We start from the raw sequence: 10,635 nt of genomic DNA on the forward strand, positions 1-10,635 counted from the left end.
TTGCAGGCTGGTCACACCCCCTTCATGGTGGGGGTCCCCACTGGGGTGCCTGGCCAGTCTGGGTGAGGGGCTGAGGGCTGTTTTCAGGCTGGCCGGCAACTGAAGCTCCCAGCCTCTCCTTTTTTTCTTTTTTTTTTTATTCTGGGATTTATTTACCTTCTATAATTGAAACTTTGTTGCCGTCACTGGAGCTGAGAGCCGGCTCCAGCTCTGAGGCCACAGCCTACTGAAAGCAAGTATCTGGGGTTTGTTTAGCTTCTATAATTGAAACTTTGTTGCTTTCGGAGCTAAGAGCCATGCCGCAGCAGGCGGGGAACCTTGGCTTCCTCCATCACTGGAGCAAGCAAGCCTCCTGCTCACTTCAGCTGCGTGGATGCCAGCCACCATCTTTGTTGGTGGTTAATTTGCATAACGCCCTGATTAGCCAATGGGAAGCGTTTTGAAGGTACGGTCAATTACCCTTTTTGTCTTTTATTAGATAGGATATTTATATTATGCCATTATATTATATATATCACATATCTAATCTAATAAAAGAGAAACATGCAAATTGACCATACCTCTGCTATGCCCACCAGCCAATCAGAAGCGAATGTGCAAATTAACCCAACTAAGATGGTGGTTAATTTGCATACTAGGTACTAGTGGCCTGGGTCCAGGAAACATCAGAGGGCTCCCAGGTCACTCCGAGGTAGGCCCCGTGTGGGCCCTGAGCAGCCTAGGAAGGGCCTGAGCGGGGGGCTCCTGGGCAGGGCCTGAGCCTGCAATCAGAGCCAAGGGGGCCCCTGCCCAGGCCTAAGTCTTGGCCAGAGGCTTGAGGCCTGGGCAGGGATAAGCCAGCCATCAGAGTGGGCTCGGGGTGCCGAGATGGGGATCAGTGTGAACTACAGAGGAAACACCTTTTCTGACTGCTCATTGACTAAGCTCCCTGTATGCCACTGGTAATATTCTTAGTAACTTGGGTAATAAGAATCCAAGAAGGTGATGTAGGGTTTTTCCACCTCATTCCTGGAGAAAAAAAACGAAGGTCCACTGCTGGAGGGCTAAGAAATGTCATATCCTTCCCTAGCCTGTTTGGCTCAGTGGATAATGCCTCGGCCCGCAGACCGCAGGGTCTGGGTTCAATTCTGATCAAGGGCATGTACCTAGGTTGCAGGCTCCTCGCTGGCCGGGGCCCAGGTCAGGGCTCTTGCAGGAGGCAACCAATCAAAATGTTCCTCTCACTTTGATGTTTCTCTCTCTCTTTCCCTTTCTCTTCCACATTCTCTAAAAATCAATGGAAACATATCCTCAAGTGAGGATAAAAAAAAATAATAAAGAAATGTCATATCCTATGAAAGACATATCTTGAAAATGCCTAAAGAAAGTTGTCATTTTTTCATGGTGAAGGGACTGGAGTCCGTGTTGATGAAAACACCTTGGTGGCTGCGGTGACTGGCAGTGGCTGCAGCAGTGGGGTGATGAGGCTGGCGCCTTCTCCTGATCAGCCTGGTTACCTCCCACAAAGGGAGGCCAGACTGTGGCTTAGGCCTGCTCCCCAAGGGGAGCAGGGAGCGGGCCTAAGCAGTCAGTAGGACATCCCCTGAGGGCTCCCAGTATGTGAGAGGGGGCAGGCTGGGCTGAGGGACCACCCCCACCCCCCAGTGCACGAATTTCATGCACCGGGCCCCTAGTATATATAACAAAAATAAGATCAAGTTCACTGAATATAAATTATAACCCATGGTACAAAATGCACTTATAAATAGCCATTTAGCTTCGGTAAATATTTCACATCTCTCTCATTTACTTATCATTCAATAAATAGATATTTACTGAAGACCTAGTATGTATTGGTGACTTTGGCCAAGGGCAGAATTATTTTTTTGCTTTTTTAAAAATATATTTTTAATGACTTCAGAGAGGAAGGGAGAGGGAGAGAGAGATAGAAACATCAGTGATGAGATAGAATCATTGATTGGCTGCCTCCTGCATGCCCCCTACTGGGGATTGAACCCACAACCTGGGCATGTGCCCTTGATCAGAATGGAACCCAGGACCCTTCAGTCCACAGACCAACGCTCTATCCACTGAACCAAACTGGCAAGGGCAGAGCAGAGTTTTTAATTAAGGCATTTTTTGGTGGTGGTGGTGGTTTTTCAAATATGTGTTTCTTGATTTCAGAGAGGAAGGGAGAGGGCAAGAGAGAGAGAGGATATATTGGTGAGGATATATTCCCAAGAAGATAAGCATGTGTAACTGATGGAACTTTCCAAGACAGAGGTTTCTTTCCCCCCATAAAATGTGTCCATTGTAACTGGCCTCCACATGCCTTTGTTCTGGGACCAGGCAGCAGTCTCAGGGTCTGGGGAAGGTCACAAGTCTTACAGGAGAGAGAGGAGGAAGGACATGGGAAAAGTGAGCTCGCTCTAAATCTTTTCTGAAGTGAAACTGGCTCGAGTGCCTACACCTCATTGGCCAAAGCAAGGCACATGAATCGTAAATAACATTATAGTCTATTCCAGAAGTTTGCCCAATGTCTTGTTATTTTCAGGTAAAAGCTGAGCGCTAACATTGTTGCTATGACCTTGAACAAAAAGACCTTCTCTTTCTATGAATCATGAATATTTCCATGTCTGTGCTAACAGTAGACTCCATTTCCTTCTTTTTTCTCTTTCAGAGACTTAAGTAACAACCGAATAAGCACCCTTTCTAACCAGAGCTTCAGCAACATGACCCAGCTCCTCACCTTGTGAGTGTGAAAGTGCGGTACTGCGTTTTCATTAATTCGCTGGGCACAGTGCATTTTCTAGGCACTGGACATTCCTGGTAAACGAGACAGATAGCATCTTTGCCCTTGAGAAATATAAATACTTGCTGGGAGAAACAGACAAGTAATGCCTCAATCAGCCAGCAAACACAGACATTACAAAAGGCGGTGGGTTCTATAAAAGACAGAAGGGATATTTACACCTGTGGTGGGGTTAGAGGAGATGCCTAAGCAAATGTATGCAGAAGGTCACCTTCTGGAGGGCATAGTTGAGGCATCAGCACCTGTGGAGGTAGGAAGCTTTCTGGGCTGTACTCAGGAAATATATAGGTTGTTTCACTAAACAGTACAATATTTTTTAAAAATATTATATGTCAATATTCTCAATTTATATAACCTTCTTCTTAGCCACTTTATTTTAAAAATGACATCTGGCCCTTTTGGGATGCCTGAGTAAGACCACTCTGCTTCTATATGCTTTCAGGATTCTTAGTTATAACCGTCTGAGATGTATCCCTCCGCGAACCTTCGATGGATTGAAGTCTCTTCGATTACTGTAAGCATCTGATGTTCAACAAAGAAACTCTTCTCAGGGATCGAGTTGTCTATTTACTACTGGCTTAACTGCTTTGTTGATCCTGGGGTGTGTTCGGTTATATGCATTTACTACAAATTTGGAAAAGCATATCTGACTACATCATTGTTCATCAGCTTTAATTTGGACAATATAAATTTCTCTTCTGACATGTTTTTGCTATAGTTGTTTATTTGATAATATACAATATTTAGAGGTATGTTTTTCATAGAGTCAACTAATTTTGAAAGAAATGTAGGAAATGTTGTCTTTGCTGATTATGTAATAAGTGAATTTTAAAGTATATAAAATAAAACATGATCCTCAAGCCCAGTACCGTCCCTAAGAATTTACCATTATCCAATTTGGTGTTCTCTTCTGATCCTCCCTTATACACATTTGGTTTTTGTTTTGTTTTTGTTTTTAATATATTTTTCTTGATTTCAGAGAGGAAGGGAGAGAAAGAGAGAGAGAAATATCAATGATGAGAGACAATCATTGAACGGTTGCCTCCTGCACACCCGCAACTGGGGATTGAGCCCACAACCCGGGCATATGGCCTTGATCGGAATCAAATCTGGGTCCCTCAGTCCACAGGCTGACACTCTATCCACTGAGCAAAACTGGCGAGGGCAACACATTTGGTTATTTTGATGATATACATATTCCCTGGCTATATCAATTTTAAAAGCCATAAATAGGAATTGTTCTTTTTCTGTCACATCTTCACTATCGTTTGTTTTACTTCCAAATTTTCATAATTCTGTTCATCACTCTAAAGAACAGCCCACACGTCCACTTTGGTACAAATGTGCTAGTAATTTCAGCAGTGATTTGCAGGGGAAATGACCGCCAAGTGTACTGGGAGAATACGAAAAATAAACATCACATTGCCCCTCAAATGGGATTTTGTCAATTTACAAATTTATTTTTTCCACCAACTATTTAATAGAGTACCTGTTTTAAAGCACTCCTGCCAATATTGAATATCATCAATCCTTTCAGTTCGTCGTATGACAAAAGCAACTTTATTTCCCATTTCTGATTTAATTTGCAATTCCAATTACTCGAGCATTTGAATATATTTTGTTTATTGAGCATTTGTGCTGCTTAATCTATGAGCCTGATCATATCATTGCCCTATTTTTATTGGGTACTTTATCTTTTCCTTATTAACTTACATATCTTTGTACATCTAGCACTTGACTCTAAGTTTGCAGGTCTTTTCACAAAGGAATTATTCCTTGTATCTTATATGTGTTGCAAATATTCCCCATCCTGTTCCTTATATGTAATATTTTATAGCATGAATAAATTTTCTGTTCTCAAAAATGTATCACTCCTTTTCATTATGGTTACTGAGTTTTACACAATGATTTTGAAAGCCTTTCCTATCCTGTTTATAAAACGGGACTCTTCTGTATTTTCTCTTACTACACTTCAGTTTTATTTTTACATTTAACTCTTCAACCTAGAATGTATGTTATGCATATGACTTGAGGTAGGAACTAATTTTTTGCTTTCTGAAATAGATACCAAAGCTATTTATTGACTAGACCATCTTGCCTACACTGATTTAAAATGCTTATCATCAACTGAAGTTTCATATACATGCATGGGGATTTTTCTGAACTCTCTGAGTTATAGGAAATTTAATTTTCTTTTTCTTGTTTTAGTTCTTTACATGGAAATGACATTTCTGTTGTGCCTGAAGGTGCTTTCAACGATCTTTCTGCATTATCACACCTGTGAGTACCTAGTTCGTGATGTGGGTTTAGGCTCCAACTGTCCCTGGCAAGCGAGTTTGCAACACGCATCCTCTGCTGCCCCTTTTATTGTCACACCATCACATGTGAATGGTTCCGTTTTCAAGAAAATGTAAAGATTTTCAATGTAGATATGGTGAACGCCACAAGATAGCCTTCATTTATTCTTTTGGCCCATACTCCCCATTAGTAGAGTTCTCTTTGCTTACCCAACGTCCTAGCCAATACCTTTACTCTCATTGTTCTCTGATTCTTAAAATATTGGCTCTCTTCCATTCAGTCTCTCCAAACCCAATTGTTCTAAGACACATCCCAAGTACCACCTCTTCCATGAAGCCTACCCTGGTTGTCTCAAACAAGATTTGTTTATTTAGCAAATATTACTCAGCAATGGCTATGGTTCATGCAGAAATAAATGAGACCGAGTTCACGACCTTATAATGTGGTAGAGGGCAATAGCCAAATCCTCACAATGGGTGAAACACTTTTCTTTGTGTTCTTTGTTATAGCAGCCATTTGCACCTCCATATTTCCTGGAAGTGCAATTTTAAGAAATTAAAAATATGGGATAAATGGGATCCAAAAACTCAGCTGAGTCAAATTTCATGATTCTGTTATTTTCAGTTGTACTGTTAAGACCATGGCCAACCTGGACGGAAGTTGGGGGAACGGTCCCAGGAACGACAGCCTTCCTAGGGCAGGCTGCATGGGCATTCCCGGGGAGCGGTTCTCTGCTTTGGCTTAAATATCAGTGTCACTGGGCTCCCATTTCCCCAGAGAGGTTGCCTGCCATGTCCCCTCCTGGTTTTGCCCTTCCCTCACAAACCCACCAAACTCCAAATAAGACTGTAGAAAATTGAGAAAGGGGGGCGGGCGGAGGATAGGAGTGAGTTGTCCATTATGCTTCATCTGAATTTGTCCTATGGGGGCTGTGTTCTCCATACAGGTGTTTGCACATCTGATTGTTTGGTGCCTACAGTGAGTAATCCTTCCAACTAAACGATTAGGGCGCAGGAGGCAAGACCTCTATGTTTTCCATATTTGAACCTCAAAGTCAACATCAGGACCACTCAGGGGTGTCATTTGCCTGAGACACGATGTTAATGAAAGCCAGGAGCTCCGGGTGCAAGACTGTGGTGCTCTCTGGCAGACCAGACCGTGCAGCACAAAGAAGGAAGCGGCCGTCCCATCCGCTAGGTCAGGGTGATGGAGCAGGAAGGGCTGCACTGGGCAGCTAGGCTTGAGCTCAGGGGAACATCCCTTTCTGTGGCCACCCCGCTCACAGTGAGGGCAACTTGAACTTCTTTGTCCTGTGTTCCGTTCACTCCTGTATTTAATGTATGCCTTTGTCTCTTACTCCCTAGATTATAAACAGCTCTACTCTATTCACTTTTTCTGCTGCATCCCTCACATAGTAAGGACTTTGCAAATGTCACGAAGGAAGAGACCAAATGACTCAAAAACATCATTTTGCTCATTTTTTATTTGTAAAAAGAGTTTGAATCTGACGCAGATATGAGCTTAGCTTTTACTCCAGTTTTTTTGTTTAGAGTTGGCCATTAAAGTTTCAATGTAAAGTATTGTAAAGTATTTTACAAGCATATTATGGGGATTTTCTAATAAAACAGTAACTTCAATTTTGTGTAGACCGTAGACCTAAAATGTTATTTATCTGAAGTTAATTATCCGTCAGAATTAATCAGTTTTTAAATGCTGTTTTATGTATCTCTTGTGCCCAAATTTGGCAATTTTACAAACCCAGTGGTTAACTTATTTGGCCTCAGGTTCTTTATCTGTAAAATGCTTTATTATACTATTGACATCAGAGAGTTGCTATTTTGGATAAAATGATGTAATTCGAGTAAATAAACGGCTTAGCACAGTCCCTGCCTATGGAATGATGCAGTAAATGTTAGCTATTTACCTTGATTACTTTTCCTACCGCTACTGCTGCCTGTGTGAGTAGGAACCAAAGCTCTGAAATGAAACACTTTGTAAAGGGACCTTCATCCAATGACGGTCTAAATCAGCTCTGTGAACTAGCGTCTCTGTTTTCCCAGGCACTTTCTCATCTTTGTGCCTGTGTGCCCACTGGTTTTACCCTGGAACATCCTCCCTAGTCTTCCCCACCTACTTGACTCATCTAAAAGCTTAGACATTTTAACCACCAGTCCCCCACGGAGTTACCCTCTGTCCACAGTCCTCTTGTAAATCCTTCTGCTAGAGCACTTCTAAAGGAAGTGTGTGTGCATATATGTGTATAGGTTAATCTCCCTCGCAAAAGGAGTTCTTGGGAGTTAAGAGTAATGTAGGTTTTATATTGGGGTCCCCAGAACCCAGCATCGTGGTGGGGTTCTCATTAAATAATCTGTGAATGAAGGCAGCGTTGATCTCCACCCAATTTAAACCTGTCTCTGCAAATACCTGGACGCTGTCTAGATTTCAGGTGCGTGTTAACACTAGTGATGACTCACTAAATCTCAGTTGCACATAATCCAGGAAAATGGGTAACCCAATGTCTTCATTTTCTTCTAAGTTGTTTTTGCCAGGAAATCTATAGGGAATGTCTACTGAGCATTGCCTTATGTTCCCTTAGGAAATAATACTTGTGTGTGTGTGTGTGTGTGTGTGTGTGTGTGTGTGGTGTTTTTCAGAGCAATTGGAGCCAACCCTCTCTACTGTGACTGTAACATGCAGTGGTTATCCGAGTGGGTGAAGTCGGAATATAAAGAACCGGGTATTGCCCGTTGCGCCGGACCTGGAGAAATGGCGGATAAACTGTTACTCACAACTCCGTCCAAAAAATTCACATGTCAAGGTATGGTATTTAATCGTTTGTATTTCTGTAAATAAAAATTTGCCATGTTTATTTCAAAAGAAAAAAAAATACCGTTTGCTGCTAGATTTTAAAGGTATCACTGAAAAGCCCCAGTAACTACTGTTTCCACCCACGCTTGGGCAAGACAGAGCCGTTACCTGAGGCACCCAAGTAAAGAAGGAGGCTTTTCAAATAAATTGCAGAAATAGTCCATTGGAAATTACGAGGTTTTCTTTAAATTGCATGAAGAAGTGAAGAGTGCACAATTTCTGGACATTCCTCTCATAGCCTCTAACAAGTGACATGTCTTGCTTTTGCTTTGTCTGAACGTGTGCCCTGCTCCCAGGGCTGCCAGGGCCCTGTGGCTCCCTGACGCCAGGTAAGGAGATGAGCCCCCCGGTGTCAGGCCAAACCTCCCCTCCGGCCTCTCGTGCTGCCCTCTTCCCGGGATAATATGGCTGTGCCTTCCTTCCTTATGTCCCTTCTTTCCCCTTTGTTTTATGTATTTGTGAATTTGCAATAGCATCTTATTTAAAAATACTTTTTCTATTGTTACAAGAATAATATATACCCAACATAGAAAAATCTAAAGAATAAATTCTAAACAATAAGAAACGTTTCATTTCTGCAAAAACTAAAATGAATCATTAATCCCAAAACCTAGAGGTAAATATTATTAAACTTGTTTTGTATATTTTTCCACGTTTTCTAGTAAAGTGCATGGGTTTATTTTTTATTTTTTAATATATTTTTAATATATTTTTATTGATTTCAAAGAGGAAGGGAGAGGGAGAGAGAGATAGAAACATCAATGATGGGAGAGAATCATTGATCAGCTGCCTCCTGCATGACCCACACTGGGGATGGAGCCCACAACCCAGGCATATGCCTGACCAGGAATTAAACTGACCTCCTGGTTCATAGATCAGCGCTCAAGCACTGAGCCACGCCAGCCAGGCTCAAATGCATGGATGTATATTCTTTACCAAAGATGGGACAGAAGGTTACCGTCATTCTTAATCTGTAGATTTTCAAGAGGGCCACTCAGCATTAATAGAGGAGAGAAATTCTTGAAAATTTAAAATGTATAATCAGTAAATGTTTATAAAACATGTTTTATGTGTAAAACTAAATCCTTGGTATCAGGAACATATAGAAATTTGTGTTATGCTCTTGCCCTCCAAGACTTGAAAATCTAGCTGAAAAGATAAGCTTCTAACATTCACACCTTTAGGTGGGAAAAATGTATCTAAGTAGGTCATAGTGTACATTGGGTCACAGTGGGTCATAGTGTACAATGGATCACAGTGAGTCATAGTGTGCAGTGGGTCACAATGGGTCTTAGTGTGCATGGGTCACAGTAGGTCATAGTCTGCATGGGTCACAGTAGGCCATAGTGCACAGGGGGTCACAGTAGGCCATAGTGTGCAGGGGGTCACTGTGTGCAGTGGGTCACCGTGGGTCATAGTGTACATTAGGTCACAGTGGGTCATAGTGTACTTTGGGTCACAGTGGGTCATAGTGTGCAGTGGGTCACAGTGGGCCATATTGCGCAGGGGGTCACAGTAGGTCATAGTGTGCAGGGCGTCACAGTGGGTCATTGTGGGCAGGGGGGGTCACAGTGTGAGAGCTGAGGCCCGGCCTGACCTATCCTGGGCTAAAACCAGGTTCACTTTGCAGCAGTTATGGAGCAGTTTAGCTACACTGTGCCTCAGTTTTCTCCTGTGTAAGCAGAGGCGATGACAGTACCTACCCTAAAGAGCTTTGTTAACACTAGATAAATCATTACATGTGGAATCTTTAATTTAAAAAAGCCAATTTTATAGAATAGAATGATGGTTACCAGGGTCTGCAGGAAAAGGAAAATGGGGAGCTGTAGGTCAAAGGCTTCAAACTTTCAGTTATAAGAAGAATAAGTTGAGAGGATGGAATGTTCAGTATGATCACAGTAGTTAATAATACAATGTTGGCCTGGCTGGTATGGCTCAATGGTTGAGAGTCGACCTATGAACCAGGAGGTCATAGTTCAATTCCCGGTCAAGGCATGTGTCAGGGCACATGCAGTCTTAACCCCTAGTTGGGGATATGCAGGAGGCTGCCTATCAATGATTTTCTCCCATCATTGATGTTTCTATCTCTCTCCCTCTCCCTTCCTCTCTGAGAAAAGAAAAATAATAATAATACAATGTTGTATACTTGAAAGTTGCTGAGTGGATCTTGAGCAATTTCACCACACACAAAAATGTTAACTATGCAAAGTGACAGATGTGTTAATTATCTTAATTCCACAGTATTCATGTATATTTCATCATCACATTGTACACATTAAATATATGCCATTATATTTGTCAATTATCCCTCCATATAGTTGGGGGAAAAGGATTAGTTGAATTAAATATATATGTAAAACACGTTACCTTACACACAGGAAGCACCCAACATAGGTTAACCACTAATTCTATTCTAACTCTTCAAAAGACCAACAAACATGATGAGGGACTCTCCATGATTTATTGATTAAAGAAGGAATTTTCAAAACCTATGTTCCCTACAAACATTTTTAACTTGGCATCTAATGCTTTTTTCCATAACTATAAATGGTTGCAAAATATGCCATTTGCAGTGCACTATGTTTGACTTTGAAAACAAAATTCTGCCATTATTCTTTTAAATGTATTTGGTGGAATCTAATGTAACAGCTAATTTTAAAAGACAAAAACAAGCCCTT

The 10,635-nt window shown here is 41.7% G+C and overlaps 1 protein-coding gene across 1 annotated transcript in view; it reads left to right on the top strand.

Annotated features, from left to right (window-relative positions):
- The window catches only part of SLIT2 (slit guidance ligand 2), a 350,885-nt gene that overhangs the window by 276,136 nt on the left and 64,114 nt on the right, over positions 1-10,635 (top strand). Inside the window, 4 exon segments of the mRNA XM_023759096.1 lie at positions 2,660-2,731; positions 3,234-3,305; positions 5,000-5,071; positions 7,744-7,907. Of these exon segments, the coding sequence (XP_023614864.1) occupies positions 2,660-2,731; positions 3,234-3,305; positions 5,000-5,071; positions 7,744-7,907 (380 nt within the window).

This window comes from Myotis lucifugus, unplaced genomic scaffold (genome assembly GCF_000147115.1).
Source record: "Myotis lucifugus unplaced genomic scaffold, Myoluc2.0 scaffold_147, whole genome shotgun sequence".
Lineage (NCBI taxonomy): Eukaryota > Metazoa > Chordata > Mammalia > Chiroptera > Vespertilionidae > Myotis > Myotis lucifugus.